Source organism: Canis aureus, chromosome 31 (assembly GCF_053574225.1).
Source record: "Canis aureus isolate CA01 chromosome 31, VMU_Caureus_v.1.0, whole genome shotgun sequence".
Taxonomy (NCBI): Eukaryota; Metazoa; Chordata; class Mammalia; order Carnivora; family Canidae; genus Canis; species Canis aureus.
This window is the reverse complement of record NC_135641.1, coordinates 27,391,437-27,414,566: the sequence shown is the minus strand read 5'-3', so window position 1 is coordinate 27,414,566 and position 23,130 is coordinate 27,391,437. Positions and strand designations below refer to the sequence as shown.

General features: G+C 39.4%; 1 protein-coding gene and 1 long non-coding RNA gene across 2 annotated transcripts in view; one reads left to right on the top strand and one right to left on the bottom strand.

Moving 5' to 3' along the window:
- Nucleotides 1-4,975: 4,975 nt before the first annotated feature.
- GMNC (geminin coiled-coil domain containing) lies at nt 4,976-14,933 on the top strand. Its single transcript, XM_077879515.1, has 5 exons — nt 4,976-5,093; nt 5,648-5,800; nt 7,444-7,532; nt 8,998-9,114; nt 10,873-14,933. Exons 1-5 carry the CDS (start codon nt 4,976-4,978, stop codon nt 11,491-11,493), a joined length of 1,098 nt encoding a protein of 365 aa, XP_077735641.1. The 3' UTR covers nt 11,494-14,933.
- A 404-nt stretch (nt 14,934-15,337) lies between these two features.
- Nucleotides 15,338-23,130, bottom strand: part of LOC144302232 (uncharacterized) — a 43,434-nt gene continuing 35,641 nt past the window's right edge. Inside the window, exons 2-3 of the long non-coding RNA XR_013369072.1 lie at nt 16,902-16,962; nt 15,338-15,478 (exon numbers count right to left, since the gene is read on the bottom strand). This is a non-coding gene — a long non-coding RNA (uncharacterized LOC144302232). The remainder of the gene's footprint in view (nt 15,479-16,901; nt 16,963-23,130) is intronic.

Sequence of the window (23,130 nt, the reverse complement as noted above, 5' to 3'; positions counted from 1 at the left end):
TGACATGTGGATGGTAGGTAATAGGCAAGACTCTACGCATATCAGTATGATTGATTTCCACACATTATTCCAGAAGGGTGAAACTCAAAACTACGCCTCAACCTACTAAACATGTCATGATTCTCCAGACATGCTAAAATAAAATATCCAAGGGTAAGTCTCCCAATGTAAATCATCTACTGAACTGAATTTTCTCTAAGGCTTATGCTTTTCCTTCCCTGCATATGAAAGCAGAAATACAATCTTATTATTGCCTGGAGATTCAGCTGTTGAAGCTATAGGAAAAGGCTATATTTGTAAAGAGAATTTTTAAATTGTTCTTTTATTATATATGCTACTGTATTCACTAATGAGGTAATCAAATAAAGTGTCCTCCAGGGGTGAAATAAAAGAACATTCCATATGCCAATCTGTTTATTTCCTTGGCCTACCATTGATCAAACACTACCCTGTCCTGTCTGCAGATTTGGTTTGTGTGCAGGTCAGATTACCTTCTATTTTACTATTTCTTTGCCCTGGCAGGAGGTAGTACCCCAATTCAACAATTGGACTGTTATTAGGTACCTCCCTTTTAACACCATCTCTTCAGCCACAATACAAAAGACAGTTTTTAACTGATCTTATTGTTTATAGAGGAAAAAAAAATCACCAAAGAAGTTACATCTCTTTAAAAAAAATAAATAAAAATAAATAAATAAAAATAAAAAAACTGTGAATAAAAATTGGCCAAAGAAGTTCACATTATTGTTTACTTAATTCATTTTTAAAAAGTCCTTCAAACACACAAAAAAATAAGGTTTATACCCAAGCAGTAAATCTTAAATAAAAAGATATGCTAAAGTCAGACCTTAAGGAATTGGAAAATTTTCCATTGGTTTATGATTTCAGGTAAGCTTTATCTTGGGACTTATGTTCAATTGTCAATAGGTCTTCATGGTTTAACTTTACAGATCCTCTAACACCACATACACTCCCACTCCCACTAAGCTAAAGTAGCTAATGATTTGTGAAACGTCTCTGTGCTAAAATCCATCAAAGACTTTTAAAAAACATATCCAGCCTTCAAAAAATCTGTTTAATAAATGTAGCTTTTATTTTCAGTTATTTTTAACAGGCAAGGCACAGCAGCATATATGTTCAAAGAGCACTCTACACATACCAATAATAGCTCCTATTCATGACTTAGGCAGTGAATTTGGAGTTTCCAAGCATTAGTGGTCAGCCTTTTAATAAGCTTCTCAGGTACATATTTCTTAATATACCAGAGGAGCTGAGAATTTAGAGACCATGATAATACAGCCCCAAGTGTTTCAGGCTCAGAGAGTAGAACAAGAATCGGTATGCAGATATATTTGGACCCAAAGCCTATGTCCTTTTGTTTCATGTCATGCTTGCTTAATTGTCCATTGTAGTGCCATTTTCAGAGTCAAGAAATCATATTTTCCAGAGGCTCACATACCCAATTTATGAATTTCCGAAAACAATATAACTCAATCTCGTCCTTTCTCTTCCCCTGGTTCTCATCACAAAACTAATTAGGATTTTCTTTGCCCTGAATGAGATCATCAATTCTCATAACCCAAACGGGTTTTAATCTGTTTCCCCCATCATCTCAGGGTCATATTGCCAGAGTGTCCCCATCCTTTGCGTCGTGAGAGTAGTCACTCACTGAAATGAATCATGTCCTGTAACCCTGTAACCCATGAGTCTTCCAGGCAGTGATCCCCAAACCTGGTATTATTTATTTAAAAAAGCTTGTGAACAAACAGTATGGAATGGGAGAAAAGCTATCTACCAAATCTGGTGCCTTCCTCCGCTTCCTCTTCCATTGCTTCCTTAGTGTCGGACACAGACCACTTCAGGAGCATTTGTTGGGTGTTAGCCATTGCTAAGTGCTTTGGATGATGAGTACAATGAGTACAATCCAATGCAAAATGAATAGAGGCCAAAACTGGTTTAGAGAAAGGACTATGCAAAGCCAGAATCTGATGTTTTCTCCATCCGTGCAACACGCCTGGATTAGTTTGCTGGGGCTTCCAGAGCCACAGACAGATGGCTGTGGCTCTGGAAATAACAAATAACAAATTTATTTTCTCACGTTTCCATAGGCTGGAAGTCCCAGACCCAAGCTGTCAGCAGGGTTCTCAGTTTCTCCTGAGGCCTCTCTCCTTGACTTGCAAATGGCCACCTTCTGGCCCTGCCCTCTCGTGGCCTTTCTCTGTGCACACCATCTCCTCCTGGTGTCTCTTCCTCTTCTTACTAGATTAGGGTATCACCTTTATGATCTCTTAACCTTGATTCTCTCTTGTGAGGCCCTATTTGCGAATACAGTCACATTAAGGGTTGGAGATTCAACATACAAATCCTGAGATAACGTTATTCAGTCCAAAAATGCCCATTACATAAATTGCTATAAAGTGCAATGAGTCAAAACCAGAATTCAGATAGTTAGGAGCAAGGATGCTGGAGCCAGAGGTTCAAATCCAAAGTCTGCTACATCCTAACTGTGTAATCATTGGTCCATTTTCTTCAATGCTTCATTCATCATCCTGTGAAATAGGGACAATAGGAGGACCTGCCCCCTGGGTTATTGCCCCTTGAAACAAGAATTGGCCGGTGGTGGTAGACAGACTGCTTTGAAAATGGTATTACTCCTTTTTCTCCTGTGGACTATAACACCATAGGAATTGTGAGAATAAAACGCAAGAGGAAAAAAAAAAGATGGGGGGGATAAAATACTTTGGGAAATATTTTTTTCTTAATTGTAATACCTTATTCTACATAATAGGAGTTGCGGAGATAGGACCAAGACAGAGAGAGACACTTTAGGTTCTTAATTTTGCAGCTTCATTAATTCTTTCTTGAGCCCCCGTGACAGTGACAGGTTAGGGGTTGTTGCGGGTACTTGGGAGACAGCAGAGAACACAATGGGCAGGAGCAGCTCTCCCCCCTCCCCGAAACTTTCATTCTAGAATGGATAAGAGGTGCCCTGCGCATCTCACACCCACTTCAGGCGTTAGAAGGGGGAAAGGCCGTCCCTTCACAGCATCTCTCCGTGGGCTGGTACCCATCACGGGGGCAGGAAGCCCGCGCGAGCAGCAGCAGCAGGTGCGGAGCTGCCCCCCCTGCCCCCCTGCCCCCGGGCGCCGCTCTCACCCCGGGCCCCCCGCTGGGGCTTTCCGCCGACCCGAGGCCCCGTCCGCTCCCCCCACCCCCACCCTGCGCGGGGAGCCGGGTTCGCCCGTCGGGCGGGCAGCGCGGTCCCCGCCCACCCCGACTCCCCGCCGCCCGCGGGCGGACAGCGGGACGGACAGCGGGGTGGACAGCGGGACGGACGGCGGGGCGGACAGAGGGACAGACGGCGGGGCGGACAGAAGGACGGACAGAGGGACGGACGGCGGAGCGGACGGCCGGGCGGACGGCGGGGCCGACAGAGGGACGGACAGCGGGGCGGACAGCGGGGCGGACAGGGGGACGGACAGCGGGCCGACCGGGGTGCGGACAGGGGGCGGTCAGCGGGGCGGACAGCGGGGCGGACAGCTAGACGGACGGGGGGCGGACAGCGGGACGGACAGGGGGCGGACAGCGGGACGGACAGCGGGACGGACAGCGGGACGGACAGCTGTTCCGAAGCCGCGCAGCCCGGGGCCGGGAGCGCCGCCGCAGGTGTCGGGGCCCCGGGGGCGGCGGCGGCCGGCGAGTGCGGGACCTGGGCTCCCCGCGCCCCCGCCTCGGGCGGCCCGTCGCGGGCTTGACGGCCTCGCACCACCTGGGGGCGGCGCCCGCCGGGAGTCCCCAGCGCCCCCGGGGCTCCCGCAGATTAGAACTCGCCTCCCCAGGCTCCTCCCCTCCGTCCCATTGAGCGCTTCCACCCGCTTTACTGAAAAACTGAGGGCTCAGCCTCTGCAGCGCCTTCTTCCCCGGCAAGATGGTAAGTGAGGAGCTGGCGTTTAGGGGAGCTGGCGAGCTTTGCTTTTAGGATGCCTTCCACCCTGGACGCAAGATTTCTCTGCTACCTGCCCAGGACCAGGGGCCCTCGCCGCCGCCCCACCTGCTCTCACCGCGCCCCATCCTCTCTCCCCGTCGCGCGCTCTCCCTCCCCATCTCTCTCATCCTTTCACCCGCTGTGTTATTTCCACTCTGTACTTTCTCCCAACTTTCTTTCCATCGATACCAGCACTCACTTTCCTGAGCACTTCTTCCCCTAGATTATGCACACATTTGCAGACACTTGGATTTGAGCTGCTCTAGGGGTATCTGAGATGTGTTTTCTTCTCAGGTGTCAGTTGCATAATAGTTCAGCTCTGATTTCAATAATAACTTCAGGGAAAGAGCCTAGGAACATGCTTTTAGAATAAAAGAAAATAGTCCTTGATAAACTTCGGGCTGAAATTCTTTGGTCTGCACTGTCCAAGCTGGACTTGCTTCAAGACTGGACTTTTTCGAAACTTGACTTACTGGGAATATGTTAACAAATTGTGACTTAATTATTATTATTATTATTTTCTCTCTGTGTCTCTCTCTCTTCTTCTCATTTGCTGTCGCTCTGTTTATGTTATGCCCAAGAAAGTCCTCAAGTCAGCAAAAGACTTGTAGTGGTCAAAAAGAGTTTGTCCAAAGCTGGGTTCTGCTGAAATGAATGGCTTTTACCTGATTAAACATTGACAAATAATTAAGAATGGGCTGTTGTACAAATTAACCCAGGAAGGCTGCATACCTGCCCCTGCTTGGATATTTGGAAAGAGTGTGTGTTTGAAGTTTGAGGAGTCGGGGGCAGGAGGGTGTTCACTGGCTCAGAACACAGTGGAGAATACATGCCAGGCAGTTAGTAGTGGCAAGATAACTCTGGAAGGGCATAGAGACCTAGTGCTGGAGAGACCTAGAGCCTGCTCTCTCGGCTGACTAACCTACTTCAACTTTGATATACGGTTACTTGGAGTGACCATATGTGCCTGTGCTCAGAGTTAGGAGCAAAATGTACTTAGTTATCTCTGGAATGTATCCATATATCCGTACATCCATCCCAAACCATTTGGACCACCCCAGGATCCAGCAGCCTTTAAAGCCAGAGGAAGGAGAAAGGAAGGAATGGGGCAAGTTTATATAATTCAGAAACTAAGGAGCTAAAATAAAGAGATTTTCTCACATGTCATATTCACTCCATTTCAGCCTTAGCATTCTGGGCTCTTCGTCATTCAAGGTTATTAGAAACATAACTAAGGTGTTTGCTAGAAAGAGCCAAATAGTTCTCATGTCTCTCAATCATTAAGTAGAATTCCTTTTACTTAGATCCTGGACAGCCTGTTAGATGACTCAGTCATGGCAACAGAAACTACTCCTGGATATTTACAAATTTGGTCCATCCAATACTAGCCTGTTCTTTGCCGAGAGGTCCTAAGGAAAGTCCTGGGTAAACCGAGGAGCTGATTCCCTTTTAGCAATTATGTATTTTGGCCACTTGAATTAATCTGGAATCTAATCTATGCGTAACACCTGTACTGGTTTTGATTCATTGCATGTAATTTGTGCCTCTTTCTCCCACCCTTCGTCCCCTCCAAATCCCATTCACCCCATCCCCTGGGACCCTCCCCACCCCCACCCCATCCCTCATACTGACTTCCACAGAACTCCGTTCTGCCTTGCCAAGACCAGTACTTTGTAGGAGGCCAGAGCTATAATTGCCCGTATTCCACTACAACGTCAGAATCTAGTGTTGACGTTTCCACGGAGACTTGGGTCTCTTTCTGGGCTGCTGGTCTCCTGGACGACAGAGAGCCCCAACAAGCACCACAGGCACAGGGTAAGTTCTGCTCTTCTGCTTTCCTGGTGGGTCTGAAGCCCTTTCTCAGCACCCATGGTTGCAAAGCATCATGGGCAGGAACTCTGTAGAGGAAGAGAACTAATCTGCTTTTCTATACTTGCCACATAGTGAGAATGGGACTCTGCCCCTTGTCCACTGGACAGTATGTGTCTCCCCACTTTACAGTTCTTGGAGACATCCAGCCCACTGAGGGATTTGGGGTTGGGTCAAAGTTTTATGAACAGCACTAGTGAGATGCTTTTGGAGTCAAGATACCAGGCGGAGCATTTCTTTTGGAGTTCAGGAAAGTTGCCCCGGGTATAAAAGAGAAGCAAGGAAGACGACCAACTGACTCTTTTATTTCCTAAGGAAGTCCTATGAGTGGAGTCTTATAAGTGGGAAAAAAAAATTCCCTTTTGCTCAAAGAAGGCTTCAACTTTGGAGGGAAAAATAACTTTGTGATGGGAAATTGCGTATCAATTTTCACCTGGGGTTGAGTAAACAGTATTTCTAAATATTAAAGGAATTCACAGCTAACACTCTGGTTTCTAGAAAAACTGGTCGACACTTCAGAATTAAGTATCTGTACTCCTCATCCTGCCACATTAGTGTGAGTGTGTGTGTGTGTGTGTGTATGAATTTAAGAAGAAATAAACAAAAAGCTCAGAAATATTGAAACACACTTAAGTGTCAGGAAGAGAGTTGCTCAGTTGTAGCTTTCTACCACAAGCAGTAGAGAAGACAGAAAGTCCAAGAATATGAAACCAAACTGTATAGAATTTGATGCCTGTCTCCTGATCCATCATTCTACTTTAGTCAAAAATATTTCAGTAATATGTCAGTTTCTGTAAAGAAGGGCAAGAGTCAGACTGTACTAGATGAAGAAAATAAAATAAAACTAAACCAATATAGCATGTCCAAGCATGGGTTTTACTTGCAGGTAGAGTTTGCTATCAACTATGGAGAAGAAAACTCTTCACAAAAGCATAAAAGACATACAAATGATGGCATTTGAACTACATGAGTTCAGGGTACAGTTTTGAGATTGTCATCAAGGTCTTCAGAGAGGCAAAGCCCAGATTATTTTAAAGTAGGAAGCGCTACCACTTATAATTCTGAACACTCGCCGTGAGCTTTAACTGGCAAGCAAACAGGCAGAGATTTTCATCTGGGGAAAAAATGGTAGCATCAAGAATAGCATTCGATTCTGGAGCCAAACACCATGTTATCGAGCACTGCACCTTAGAAGATAAGATAGAAATTTGGAAAACACGGTGGAATTGCAATGCTATGCCAAGGAGGGGAAGGATCAATACATATTTGAGTGAATTTGTAGTGCAGATGGGCCCATTCTTATAAATTTTGCTGGCAGGAATTTATATATTAGGAAGAAATGTGACCTCTTAGCTCCTAAAGATTTACCCCGTCAGCCACTTAAGCGTATAATCTATAAACATTTGTCTCTCACAGCATGTTTATCCCTTCTGAAAGCTTTAAATATGTTGTTTCCTCTATGAAGGCAATAGCTATTTTTAGAAAGGTAATTGAATCTACTAAACTGTCTGAAATCCTTCAGTAAACTCTGTATTACACAAAAACTACAAGTGTCTTTTCTCAGTTATCCATTTGGTATTTTCACAAAGAATCATCCAGTGACTCCAATTACCCTGTTCCTAACTCATGTTCGTGGGAAGAGGCTCAGCTTTCCTCTCAGCTCTACAGAAATAAGCAGGTATGTGTAGATCGTCAGAATATTGAGACTGGATCGACATGCTCCACGCAGTCTATTCTTTTTCCTTTTTCCTTTGACTTTCTTTTTGTTTTTTTCCTCATCTGAGTAGAGTTGACTCTCAACGTTACATTAGTTTCAGGTGCACAATATAGTGATTCAACTGCTCTGTCCGTTATCCTATATTCACCACAAGTATGGGTACCATCTGTCACCATAACAATGCTATGCAATATCATTAACTCTATTCTCCATGCCGTACCTTTCACTCCCCTAACTTATTTATTCCATAACTAGAAGTTGGTATCTGCCACTAGTCTTCACCCATCTTGCTCCTCCTACCCTCATCCCTCTGGCAGCCATCAATTTGTTCTCTGTATTTATAGGTCTGATCCTACCCTTTGCTTATTCTTTTTTTTTTTTTTTTTTTTTTTTTTTTTTTTTTTTTTTTAGATTCCACCTATGAGTGAGATCACATGGTATTTTTCATTCTCAGTGTGACTTACTTCATTTCATGTAGTTTGTTTTTAACCTCATCCCTTAATGTCACTTTGCTTCTTTTCCCTTGTTAAATTCATATGTTGACTTTCAGTTTGGAACCAAAGTGGATATATGTCCACAGAGATGGACATGAAGACAGGTGATCAATGTCTCAAAGAAAAACAAGCAACAAAAAAAAAAAAAAAAAAAAGAAAGAAAGAAAGAAAAGAAAAACAAGCAACAACAAAGTCAACAACAACATATAAGATCCTCTAGGAGGATTTACAGTCAGGCCTGACTTCACACATCTTAGTTATATGACCTCTTGAATCTTCTTTTCTACCTTGCCTAGGACATTGAAATATTTATGCTGTTGGAACATAAAAAGGGCTGTTGGAAAGACCAAATGATATATTGAGTGTGACAATATTTTTAAAACATAAACATAGCTTATCACTTGGAGAAGGGATGATGATTATAAAATTTTTGCAAAGATTGCTTCATTTTCCATGTTTTATTTGCTGTTGTTCCCGAGAGAGTAATTTAATCTAGTGGATATACAAACAGATTAGCCTGAGGATGAGGGAAGCCAAACCACCACCACCCTTGTTTTTCATCTTTTCTTAACATGCAAGGAAGGAGTCTAGTGAAACCTTTCTAAACACCTTTTTCTATATTTAAACAGTTGCACGCAGCTCATTTTCCTACATACCTTCCCAATTCCCTTGTGGTTACAACTTTGAAAGTCATATAATCTCTTCAAATACTTTGCAGTGAATAAAAGGTTCAGAGCACAAAACTGAACAATGAGGTGGTGGGTGGGTGTAGATTGAATTTAGGCCTGAGAGGACGAGGGCTCCCTGAGGTTGCGTTCATAAAACAAATAGAATAATAATAAAGTTTAAGCAGGTTAAGGATCAGTGGCATGATTATACAGTTACAAAGTCAATAGAGTAGAGGGGCCTTCACCACTGTGTGCTTTTCGCAGCTCCAAGACACTCTAGTGCAGAAGGAAGAAGAACTCGCTAGGTTACACGAAGAGAATAATCATCTCAGACAATACCTGAATTCTGCTGTGGTTAAATGTCTTGAGGAAAAGGCCAAGGTATGTAACCATCCTGTTCCTAAGAGCAGAGCAGTGATTTGAGAATGGAGATCATTGGGGTAAAACTGACTTGACCAAAGTAGAGAAGGTGTACTTGAAGCATGGCTTCAAAGGCATTCATAGGCTAAATGGATTTTTCTGAAAGAAATACAGCACTTTCTTAAAAATATATATTTTATTTATTTATTCATGAGAGACACAGAGGGGCAGAGACACAGGCTCCCTGCGGGGAGCCCGATGCAGGACTCAATCCCAGAACCCCAGGATCATGACCTGAGCCAAAGGCAGACACTCAACCACTGAGCCACCCAGGCGTTCCAATATGGCACTTTCACAAGACTTCTTATGTATCATTTCTTGGAAGTTTCTAGACTGTAGATTTTAGCCATATATTACAAAAAGAGTTGCTTCAGGATCAAAAATCAGTCAAGGGAATTGCTAAGACAACAGAGGTTAATCAAAAGACAGAGTTAAATGGATGGAACATTGCAGTGGGAATCAGATCTGAAAGACACTCGGTTCTTTTAATTATCTGCTGGGCTTTTGGTAAATTGCTCTTTCACTTAGCCTCACTCACCTACCTCTGTAAATGCAGAGGCTAAAAGATCCTTTAAGAATCTCCCCAGCTCTAAAATGTTATGAATAGGGTTAGAGCCCAGATCTTTTGATTGGCCATTATATATTGCTGATGACATCATCTTTCAGTGAACATTTTTTCTTACTTTTCAAAGGGACTATTTCTGACTCAAGGACAAATAGCTTGTCCATAGTCTCTTTCTGTTCTTCCTTTCTCTGGGTTTTGTATTTTTGTTATCTTTTTGCCCTTCTGCTATCATTATTTCTTTCGTCATCAATCTTTACCTTGCTGCTAGACAAGCTCCATTATTTGATATTATTTAAATAAACTCAATTTAATTTAAATTGATGATGTTCCTTACCATTTTCACTGGAAATAATAGTTCAAAGAAGAAAGGGTACCATATCTGATTCCTCTGTAATTTAGTTACAATCCAGTCACCTTTTTAAGAAAAGGAGCATATCTCCCAGTTACAAGCTTGGGCTCCTAACTCCAACCACCATTTTGTAAAAAAAAAAAAAAAAAAAAAAAAGAGACATTTATTAAATTAGTAAATTATCTTGATTAGCAGTTTCTCTCTCTTTTCCCAATTGTTTAAGATGTAGAATAATACATGTCACTTGAGAGTACTATGAAAGTTAATGAAATAAGAAGAAGCAGTGTTAGATATTGTTTCAATCAGTTACTCTGTCTAGATTCAGATGGCTTACATTTAATCAAGGCTGCATGACCCTTAGTAAGTCGCTAATATGCCTGTGTCTCAGTTTCCTCACTAAAGGGGATTTTATAAAATGAGAATATTATGCATATAGTAGGTGTTCAATACATGATAGTTGCTATTATTGTCATTATTATAATAATTACTTCTCTGAATTGAAAATTTAAAGACATTCTTTCTTTCTTTCAAGTTTTATATGATTAGTAAAACATGAGTTATGGTTTCTAGGTAGTAACTTGTCATTATAGATGTTAATTTAGAAACAAGCTAATCTAATCACTTTTGCTCGCTCGCTCTCTCATGTGCACACATGAGAGAGAGAGAGAGAGAATAGAATTTTAATCACATTTTCTAAGGAATTAAGGGGACTAGTAAGTATTTGGAGGAGTTTTAAGCAGACAATGTAAAGAAAATTATCTTGGTTGACTATCTGACCATATATTTTCAAATGCTACTTCCCTAGAAATTGCTGTCATCAGATGAGTTCTCCAAAGCATGTGGACAATTCAGAAAGAGAAAGAGGAAACCCAGAGAGCAAAGATATTTTCCTCCTGAGATCCCCCATCACAAAAATGCCAAGAGAAACCTCTCTAGTGAATTTGCTAACTGTGAAGAACAACCTGGGCCCCCTGTGGATCCCTGGGTTCTTCAGACACTTGGGTTAAAAGACCTCAACACCATCGATGACACTTTATCAGCTAACTACAGTGCCTTCTTTTCTCATCCCAGAAGAACTGCCAGCACATTTCCCTCATTTCTGGATGGTGCAGTTGATTATGAAAATATCCCCAGGGAGGATCTGCCAATTAACTATGGAGGTGATGGAGCAACCCCCTCACATAGCACTGCCAGGCCCAGGGAAGATTTCCACTTCCTTTCTCAACTTTCAAACCCTCCAGGAGGGCTGCAAACTCCTCCTTACTATACTTCTGATGTGTCACCCAATAAAACAGAGATGGCCTTTTCCACATCCCTGAGCCCTCACTGTAATGTGAAAACTCATTCCTTCCACCAGGGACAAGCCTTTGTTTGTCGAGATGAGGAGGGAGGTTGGAAGTTTACCTGGGTCCCTAAGCAGTCTTAGTGACCCCTCTTCTATCACAAAAGACTGCCATAAACTCTGTTTACAAAGACTTCTCTTGCACTTGAACCTATTTGGAATACAGAAGCTCTTGCCCAGACTGTCTCCTGCCACTTTAAATGTCACTCTCAATTACCCACTTAAATCTGCAGAGAACAGCTCCCAAGAATCCATAATGAAACATGCCTACCCTTCTTTCACCTAAATTTGACTTGTTTGCACACCAACACCTGCTGTTGACTTCCTCCCTTTGCCCTGTACCTGAAAAGGTACTTTCCAATTGCCTGAGTATTCCTTTGAGGCCTACACATGCTGTTCCAATTACAACAAGTCTAACAGCTTTTCTTCTTTCATCAAGCAGTTTAAATGTTCACAGCCTCCACCCCTCTCACTTTTACCCTGTCCTGCTCCCCTGCATTTCTGAAAACTCAGCCTTTAGAGTGAACGCTATTATTGTTCCAAGTGCCTGTTATTGAGTGTTCAGGTAGTGAGGGTGAGGTAGAAACAAGTGTCTTTGCTCATCATCGAACCCAAAGACGTAATGTAGATGGGAGCAGTGTTATGTGTAGTGCAATTCAGTAAGTTAAGCATGCCGTGGTGGAGTTGACAGAGTCTCTTCAAAGAGCTGTAACTCTACTGAATAAGCAATACCACGGATAAATTAAAAGATTAAAGAGAATTAAATGTTCCATGGTGGATCAGCTTCTATAGGCACCTGGCATTGCCTCTTTAACCCCCATGACTCCAACTAGAGCATGTTTGAGGGACTAGGTAACTACTCATGATCCTAATTGCCCAGATGCTGTCAAACTTCTGGTCCTGCAAGTATAGGCTAGCCCAGCTCTGCCATTGTCTCCCTCATTCATTTGCTTATTTATATAATCATTTTTTCATTCATTGGCCTGCACAAAATATTTGTACAACACCTGCCATGTACAGGAGCTGTGCAATGGGGTAGTGATGTGAGCAAGTTAGACCTTGTGGTCACCCTCATGAGACTTAGAGCCACTTTTCTGCTGTGTCCTTGAGAAACCTACTTCCCAAGTGTGAAGATTCAGTTTTCCTGGCTGCAGAATACAGAAGCTAGATGAGATAATCACTAGCATTCTATAAATTGAGGCTGGGTCCACCAGCTTTACTCCAATGCTGCCATCCCAGCTCACCCTTCTCTTTAGTTTTGATAGTACCATAGGTACATTGGGTGAGCTTTACATACATGCTTTTTTAAAGATGAGCCATTTGTAGTTAACCCAAGAAATCACTGCTCTGATCACAGTATTCTTTTTCTGGTATGAGCCCATTTTGTAGGTTGATTCAGACTATGTGAGAGTAACTTGCATCTAACAAATAGAGTCATTGATTTTTAAATGTGTGCATAAATTTAATGTAAATGTTAACATCAAAGATTTCTCTTTTTCTAAATAAAAAAAATATTCTTAGTGCTCATGTTAGTTCTCCGCAAGCATCCTATGCTTCCCTGAATAATTTACATATTAAAGATGAGCACCTCTGTGTTTTTGGAAAAAAAAGTCAGTTAGAGATAAAATCTACCATCTTTGCCTCTTTCCTGTTTTTCTTTTTTCCACGCCTCAGTAAGTCAAGTTGTACCATCAATACCTGAGAACATGAGTGTGCCCTTCGGAATTCTTTGTACCCAAGACATGACTTTTGTCGTTGTTGCACTCTGGTTTTTGCTTTATTTTGGTCATTGCAGGCAAGTAATCTGTTTAATAAAGTTTTGTTACCACCTGGTTTTGTTTATAATCCATAAGAAAAATCTAAGATATTAACTAATATTATTCTCCAGAGTATTTTCATGACTTAGGAAGAGATAGAACATGTTCTATTTCCTAAAAACAAACAAATGACAAAAAAACAAAACACAAACAAAAACAAAAACAAAACAAATAAACAAAAAAAGACAGTAACAAAGAAGTGCCTTTTACATTGCAATATCTGTGCCCTGGTGGGTAAAATTTGTCTTTTTAAAATAACAAATTTAAGAATAAAGTCTAAAGAATTAAAATTGATTTTACTTTAATACACTAGGAATCAAGAAAGCAGCAAACTAATTTAAAAGTCTAAATGATCAAGTTGTAAAACAAAATTGATTAGTCAACAAATATTTAGTTTGCATTTTTGGGTGCTTTATCATATATTATGTCTCATGAGGAAACACCCAGGCTTAACGGGATGCATTTGGCTGATAAAACAGAGCCTCATAAAATGTAATCATTTTTAAATGAAACTTGGTCTCAGCCTTGTTTAAAGAAATTACAGCATGCTTGTGATAAATGATGGTAATTTGCTCTGGCATATGCCACGGATGACAGAAAAATGCCACACCTACTTGTGACCAAAGCTACAGAATTTGATATTCATTTGCATTATGTATAAAAAATTATTTTTTGATGTTTGAGAAACTGGTAATTTCTCTCACCTGAGTATGTTCTATTATGGTTTTGCCATGCCATTCCAGTAAACCACAGTTAATATTTTATTAATGTAAAATGAGAAATAAAAACTAAATACTTTTGATTGTGATGAATACCTTTATATTGTGTGTAACATTTTCTAGTCATGGATTTTCTTCTCCTAGGTCTTAGCCATAATTATGTCGATTTGCATCTCTTTTGTATGATATATATGGTCAGACCAATCTTCAGCCTTTAGAGTTTAGCAGTTCTTTCTTTATCCAGGAAACATTAATTAGGCTTTTGGATGTTAAGTGGACTAAAGAGTCAAGTTCTTTGCGGGCACAGCAACTTAACGTCTCATAAAAACTAGTATCTGGCATCAATTTTTAAATTTTTATGACATTTCCTATGTTCTCTGATCATCTGAAAATAAATCCTACTTGTATCTTGCTAATATCTGGAAAATAAAGGCACTTGGAAAGCCCCAGTTATGCAGGTGACATTTAATGAATGAGATTAATTTAAACCTGCAGTGATGCTAAACTATAATCTTGAAAAACTGGAAGAAAAATACCCTGTGAATCAATGGAAAAAACTCTTCTGTTTTATCCATTTCAAAAAAACAATTTCTTTTTCAGTGTGACAAATGAATTCAACAACCAACCTACAACACAGGTTTCAAGGAAAGTGTAGAATTTAGACAACCAGTGATAATTTTTTATAAGTTTACTTCTTGTCTAGAAAGTTGGGATACACAAATTTACCCTTGTGTAAATTTACCCTTGTTTCAGTTTATCAAAAGATTCACATGAGCAAATATCAGGTGCATCATTTTTTCTTTATTTTTCATGAAACCAAATAAAATTGGTTTACAAGCTACAGATGCATGATGTAAGTATATTTCTTAACATATTTGTCATATTTTTATCTACACTTTTGTTACATGAACAAAACCAGACATCCAGTTATGATTCTTATGATGGATGTTCTATAAATGTAAAATATAATTTAACACTTAATATTTGAAATGGCTTTGACTTGTTTGTGATTTTGATTTGTTTGTGATTTTAAATATTTCTAATTATATGTGAGTCAAGTTTGTAATGAGTTCATCTATAATAAATAAATAAATGGCAAAAACTTATTCCTACTTTTGTCCCTTATTTAGAAATGTTTTTCAAGAGGCACCTGGGTGGCTCAGTCGATTAAGTGTCTGCCTTTGGCCAAAGTCATGATCCTAGGGTCCTGGGATAGAGCCCTGTGTCAGCTCCTTGCTCAGCCATGGAGTCTGTTTTCTCACTCTCTCTGTGCTCCTGCTCATGCTCTCTCTCTTGCTCACTCCCTCTCTTAAATAAATATTTTTTAAGAAAAGTAATATTTTTCAATGAATTGAACAACAGACTAACAAAATATTTTCTTTTCTCATTTATGTCACAAATATGCATAGAAACAATATATACTTTCATTTCTAAATAATAGTAAGATTAATAATTGACGTACTTATTCAACAGATAGTAGGCTGGGTCCAGCTTCCACAGGAGATAAAGGATAAAATATGTGTTCAAACTTGCCTATAAATGAGAGAAACATAAACATGCTTAATCAAAGCAAGGGAATAATTGGCTCTCATAACTAACAAGTCTATGCTTCAGCTGTGGCTGGATCTAGGCGCTCAAGGAATATTGTCAGGAATCTGATTTGGGATCTAAAAGAAGGCTGGTGAATAGGAATGGATTCTGGAAGGGTGTTGAGATAGTACTTGCCACACAAAAGCATGACAGGACCCAGGATGGGATAGGCAATGTAAATTTGAAGAGGAGCAAACTATGTCCCATAAGATGTCCTCTAGTTTTGTGACCTTCTCCTTGTCTTTCACATTGTAATTCCCCAAAATGAATAAGGCCTCAGTTAAATATTCTAGTTACAGACTGTGGCATATGAAAATCATGGGCAGATTTTCCCTGAGTTCACTAGATAGGCCCTACATCCCTAGGAGGAAGATTAATATCAAGAGAAAATGACTTGAGACTTGCATATCAGTCCAGGAACCCACTACTACATGGAGATTCTCCTGTTACCAGTCATGGATAACCTGGCTTTTATTTAGCGTCCTTATAGGGTACTGGATTTTTTTTTTCCCAATGTGGAGAACACTACACTTAAGCCTCATTCACTTTAAATGACCCTTGTCATCAGAACAGTCTATTGGAAACATCTTATCAGGAAGAGGTAGGTATCTTGACTCCCATTTTACAGATGAGAAAATTGGCTCTAAATATTTTAGGGATTATGTTATAATAAGTAGTTGAGACCCAAGGTAAACCCTGGCACTGACTTTGGGTCCAATTCTTTTTCTACTATAGCACACAATGATGATGTTTGGGAACATGGGCTTATAGTCTTTTCTGTTACAAACTTTTGTAGATTTCAGAGCCAGAGGTCTGGAAGTATAGAGGGGCTCTGGCATCTTTGCTTACTTACATTCACTGGAGGGCTCACCTGGGTCTAAGTCTCTTAATCCTATCACTGCTAAAAGGGATTGTTCACAAGACACCTAATTCATCCTCTATCATTTCAAAAGAGATAAGTGAATAAATCGAAAATTATTGCAGAATTTTGGGATAAAAAGAGTAGGAAGGGAAGAGTAGACTATTCATGGTAAAAAAAAAAGCATGGTGTGCATCTTAAATGAAAGAAGTTGGATAAATGAAATGGGAATAAAAAAATTTGCTCTTCCAATTGCTTCTGCTAATAGAAAGGCTTAATGTAGCACTTCATAAAAAATCCTCATGTAGGCTCTCTCTTCTTCTTTTGTATAGGAAATAGATTTTAGACCTGTTTGAGTAATGTCCTTACTCCCTTTCCCGGCAATCCTTTTAAGTACAGCTCTGAGGGACAGTAAAATAAAGAAGCATATTTACAATGCTGATCCTACTCCTAACACACACAGGGCATTCAATCCACTCACTTTGGAAATCAGGAGTTAAATAATACCTTTTCAGGGACACAGCAGATGTTTTTGGTTTTCTCTTTCCTCCTCTCCCAAGCTTGTAATCTGAAATAATAAGGCATAGAAAGGGTGTTTCAAGGTGATTTCTTAATACCCAGTGGCTAGTCCCTCTGGGATGAGACCCAGGATTTCAGATCTATAACCAGGAGCTTTCTAAAGGTAATGTTTCTTCAGCGCCCCCCAGTTGCTCTGAAGCTGAGAGCAGGAAAAGCCCTTTAATTAAGTGAGCAGAAGTCAGATCCCCTTGTTACAGTCAGGCAAAAATCCAAAAAACACCCCTCTTTTCATTTGGTCTCTTGAGATTTGCTACCTTACAGAAACCACAAAGTCATTCTTCTTCCATCCTGGCCCCCAGGGGAATTGTGATGGGTGGAACAGGAAAGTGGCATCTGCGCAGTGCAGCCCACAGCCATTACTAGAGCTGGGTGTGCACCCCAGGAATTTCAGCCTCCTTCAGCAGTGGAGCACCATACTGCCAGGGCCTTAGCCTCTCTTTCTCTTCTTTTAAGGATTATAAGTAGTTCACCTGGCCCATCCTAGGGTCCTCACTCCACATTTCTACAATAGTTTTAATGAATATGCTGCTTTCTTTTGAAATGACCAAGGATGGATGGGGGCTTCTTGTGAACCATCCTGCTAGCAACAATAGAACAAAAAGGACGCAAATAGTATCCTTTCAAGGACTTTGGAATGAGCTCTTAGGAGATTGTTTAATATCTAAGATAATTCTTCAAATTTATTCATGTTAATAGATCAGAATACAGACAAAGATTCACACTCCCCTTTCTTACAGTGCAGTGATGTCATGAACAAAGAACTCTACTCTACAAATCGGATTCCTTCACTTACAGCTGTTTGACCTCAGAAATTAATTCAATCTTCCTTAGTTTCAATGTATAGTTGACCCTTAGACAACATGGGCGGAAAGTTCACAGGTCCACTTATAGCAGATATTTTTAAAAATATAAATACAGTAAAGTGTTAAAATGTGTTTCTCCTTATGATTTTCTTAATAACATTTTCGTTTCTCTAGCTACTATATTGCAATAATACAGTACATAATACATATAACACACACGATATGTATTAATTGACTATGTTATTTGTAAAACTTCAGGGCAATAGTAGGCTATTAGTAAAGTTTTTGAGGAGTCAAAAGTTACACATGGATTTTCAACCGTGCAGAAGGCCAGTACCCTTAACCCCCATGTTGTTCAAAGGTCAAACTATCCGTCTGTAGAATGCAGATAATGTTTGCTCTATCCCACAAGTTTTTGAGATTATCTTGTAATATTAAAGGAGCATGTGTAAACTAAGATTCAGCCATTTATCACAAACTTCACACAGAATAAAAGTCCATTTCCATTTAATTTTTGAGTGGAAAGCTTCATACTTCATAAAATGTAACACTAAAAATCAGTTATACATATTTCTACTGATTCAATTCAGTAAATACTGTTTTCCCACTATGTTCAAAGTACAATTTTATGTTCTATGGACCATGGCCCATGTATTAGAGTTTACAAGTTGGTAGTGGAGGGAAACTAGGAAAGGATTCAGTGAACACTTGAGACCAGAGACATTCATTGGGTATAAAGTTAGAATTGCATCAGTAGAGGTAGAAGTAGGAGGAAAAAAAGGAGAAGAAAATCTCAACAGGCAAAATATGAGGAATATTCAAGAAAGGATGACTAACCCAGGTAACTGCAAGGTAAATTTTTACAAAATAAAGTATCCTTTTGGAATCCAGTGAAAATTTCTGTACAATGAAACACACTGTAGACTCTAAGCATGTTCTATTAATAATAAAAGTAAGGTGACACCTATAAAATCCAAAGGGGTAAGGACAATAACTTAGGCATATTATTTGCATCCTTAAAATTGATTTGGTCATCACCTTTCATGCTTAGTTACAATGGTATTAGTATGGTAACTAGTGTCAACTTTTATAGATTTATTTTAAAATGCTCTCAATTTCTTAAGACTGAGTCGGGTTGACCCTTCACAGACAAAGGTATAGGGATATAGGTAGTAGAAAATACCACTTGTCCCTGATTCATATCGACTAGTTTCATTTAAAAAGCCCACATTTTTTGTTTAACAGGCTACTCTAATATTTCTTTGAAGATCTTAAAAGCACTGCATATATAACATGAGGACTAGTGAGAAAATAGAGTGAAATAGTCATTACATTTTTGGAATCTTCACTGATAAGAGTGCTTATCACAAGCACTTTCCCATTAGAATAAGGTAAGAGAATTTCCCCCTTGGAGCTAATTATGCAAGAGAATCATGTAAAGATTACAGGACACAATGAGAAAAGGAATGTGAACTTTTGCTTCTCAGATAGACACTGGCTGCAACATGCAGCAGTATGATCTTGCATAACAGGGAATGAAAGAAGAGGCAGCAGAGCAACTGGAATCCCAATGTTGTTCAAAGGAAAGGGAGTCATTGTGGTAGATCCACATCAGAAGCTGCTGGGTGAAAATATCTTCTAGGCAATGGACATGAGTGGCAAGAGATTCTAGGGTACAGGGCAACCCAGGTGGCTCAGCAGTTTAGTGCCACCGCCAACCCAGGGCCTGATCCTGGAGACCTGGAATCGAGTCCCATGTTGGGCTCCCTGCATGGAACCTGCTTCTCCCTCTCCCTGTATCTCTGTCTCTCTCTCTGTGTCTCTCATGAATAAATAAATAAAATCTTTAAAAGAAAAAAGAGAGAGAGAGAGAGAGACTCTAGGGTAGCCATCTGGTGGTATGAGCTGAAGTTAGGGGACGGTGCAGATTGTTAGAAGGGATTAAGCCAAAGTTGTGTAGAAGGTCTTATCCCCTAGAAAGTCCACATAAATATATCCCACAGGGAGCATGATCATACAATTTACTGTCCAGCTGTGACTTCTTTAGAGTGATAAATACTAGCCTAGAAGGAATATTGGAACAATAGACATAACTTTACTCTATTGAAACCAAAGCAGACATATGTCTGAAATAGCAAAATCAACATTTGGATGTCTGCCACTTAGAGGACAAGAGCCAGTCATATTATCCAGGAAAGCAGCAATAATTATGAGATAGGCTAAACCTCATCTGGTTATGTAGATAGGTACCCAAATCAAAAGAAGAAAGCAGAAGCAACTCTCCCTAAAGTGCCTTGAAGTTTTCCACATTAAGGGGAGCAATCGGTTATAAGATTAAAGTTTAAAACTCACCTGGACTTACTTTCATGGACAAAAATGACCTAAAACTTGTGATATCTACTCCCAAATGCAAAAGATAATTCAGCACAAAGCTGAAACCAGCAAAAGGGAAAAATGAAGCTAGTTCATTTTAATACTTCAATGAGTTCATGTCTCCCAATAAGTCATTTGCAAGTGGTTGTGGGGAGTGAAAAGTAGTTGAACAGAGAAATACACATTTCATTTAAACTATGCATTGAAAAAAACAAAAACAAAAACAAAAAACAAAAAAAAAACTATGCATTGAAAAATATGTAATAAAATGTTATATACACTAAATGATATGTATATATATATATATACATACATGTAGTGTTATAACCTTTCTTATGAAATATTAACTTTTTTCTGATTATTGAACTTTTGTGCAATATGATCTTCAGCTAATATTTAGGATGGCTACTGTATGAATATACTGTAACATATCTAACTACCTAGGTATGAAGACAGCTTTTTATTTTCTTTATTTATAACGTAAGAATGTATATTCTGTGGAAACATATTTCCCCAGTTCATTTCTTGGAATTGTAGTTGCTTTATGAACTAATATTTACACTTTTAAGGATTTGAAGATAAACAGCAAGAAAGCTCCCAGCCTTATGTTGGAATCAGAGGGATGAAGAAAGCCCCAATTTAAGCTTCCTAGTTGTGAAGGACCAGAAAGAAATTCCCCAGTATTTTGCCCATGAAGTATTTGTTGTCTTATGAGGCAAAGTCTTGTGTCTATTATTACAGATTTGTGTATCTGCAGTTGTTGTGGACCTCATATATTGAAATGACACTCAAAAAATTCTGATGGACATGAAAATTTCAGGTATTGTTTAGAAGTTTAATTCAATGCAATTATGTCAATCAATAGGACTAACACTTTATTTTCTTTGCTAAAAGTTCCGATTGTTTCTTGTTTTTTGTTTTTTGTTTTTTTTTTAAGTTCTGATTTTAAATGCTCTAGATATGTCAATTAACAAGTTTCAAATTTTGAGTTCTGAGGGGATGTTTGTGAAAATAAGCTACATGTTCTTCTGATTATAGATGCAATCCATGCCCTTCATTCTGGCCCAACCTTTGTACCCCTGATCCAAATCCTCCTGTTCCCTCCTCTCCAAACTACGACTTTATACATACATTATCTTTTGGAGGAGTTAGGCTTTCCTTTTATTGTAGTATCATATTGCCTCACTTGTAGTTCTTCCTTACTCACGGGTTTTAGGTATGGAGAGATTTACTCTCCATCTGACAATAATCAAACTAGTCTCAGGTCAGGATCCAAGAGTACCAGGTTTAATCAAGAGTTGTTAATTTTGAAAATAATCTACATTAATATCTGATTATAGATGCGACCTGGGCTCATTTTCTTCAAGGACCATATTTTATGAGATAATTTATTATTGAATGAAGAAAAGAATCTCTTACATAGTGTGGATAATAAAGTAAATTAACTTATCAACCCCACTTTTTCTTCTTTTCCCTACAAAATATTAGACAGTGTAAAGAGTAGTGATGTTACTTTAAGGGTATTTAACTTCACTTTACATATGTGATGTTTTAAGGTTTTCTTTTGTGTTTTCTGTATTTGCTTAAAATTTTAGAAAATTATGGCCCATCTAAAATTCTGAGACAATGTTGGGGCACCTGGGTGGCTCAGGGTTTGAGCGTCTGCTTTTGGCTCAGGTCCTGATCCCAGAGTCCTAGGATTGAGTTCTGCATCGGACTCCCCACAGAGAGCCTGATTTTCCCTCTGCCTATGTATCTGCCTCTCTCTCTATCTCATGAATAAATAAATAAAATCCTTAAAAAATATATAAAAGTCTGAGGCCATGTCAATTAGTTTTTCTCCAAGACTCTACTATTGTCACTTGCAGATTATTAATTTTTTTAGCTTGATGAAAGATACAGAATGTCAAAAATTGCTTCCATGCAAAATATTGATAAATAGGTTTTCTGGTACCATTAATTTACCATCAAATTATAGTTTTATAAACATTCCCCTGATAATTTACTGCATTTTTATATATGCATATGCATTGACAAACTTTAAATTCCACTTTTTATACACAAGGGAAATGAGTCATGAAATATATGCTAAAAGATAAAGGCATAAACATAACTGTAGGGATCCCTGGGTGGCGCAGCGGTTTGGCGCCTGCCTTTGGCCCAGGGCGCGATCCTGGAGACCCGGGATCGAATCCCACGTTGGGCTCCCGGTGCATGGAGCCTGCTTCTCCCTTGCCTGTGTCTCTGCCTCTCTCTCTCTCTCTCTGTGACTATCATAAAAAAAAAAAAAAAAAACATAACTGTAACTTCATTACATGGAAAAATTTAATAAAAATGTATAACAAAGCAAGAAATGGAAATGAGATCAACAATAAAGAATGTTTGGGTGGGAGTTCCTAGGTAGAGTGACCAACTCTTGATTTCAACTAAGATCATGATCTTAGATTTGTGAGATCCAACGAACCCTGATTGGGCATCACTATGAGAGAGGACTCTGCTGGAGATTCTCTCCCTATCCTTTTGCCCTTCCCTCTATTCACTCTCTCTCTTTCAAATAAATATATCTCACTGGGTGTTATTCTGTATGTTGGTAAATTGAACACCAATAAAAAATAAATTTATTATAAAAAAAATAAATATATCTTTTTTTAAAAGTGTTTTTGGGTGTCTGTGTGGATCAGTTGGTTAAGGGTCTGCCTTCAGCTCAAGTCATGATCCCAGGGTCCTGGGATAAAGTCCCACATCAGGTTCCCTGCTCAGCGGGGAATCTGCTTCTCTCTCTCCCTCTGCTCCTTCCCCCACTTGTGGACACACACTCTCTCTCTCAAATAATTAAACAAACCTTTAAAATAGATAGATAGATAGATAGATAGATAGATAGATAGATAGATAGAGTGTTGGGTGGAAACAAGTGGAGAAAAGAACTTTGTATGAAGTTTTTTAAAAAATTTATATTTGTTACTACCTAAACAAAAACATTC

What these genes read in the sequence shown, in the direction of transcription:
- GMNC (XM_077879515.1), top strand. Translation starts at nt 4,976, where the DNA reads ATGTACTTAGTTATCTCTGGAATGTATCCATATATCCGTACATCCATC. An exon ending in AGGAGAAAGGAAGGAATGGG is followed by an intron (nt 5,094 to 5,647) that starts GCAAGTTTATAT and finishes TGCCTTGCCAAG; the next exon opens with ACCAGTACTTTGTAGGAGGC. An exon ending in AGCTCTACAGAAATAAGCAG is followed by an intron (nt 7,533 to 8,997) that starts GTATGTGTAGAT and finishes TGCTTTTCGCAG; the next exon opens with CTCCAAGACACTCTAGTGCA.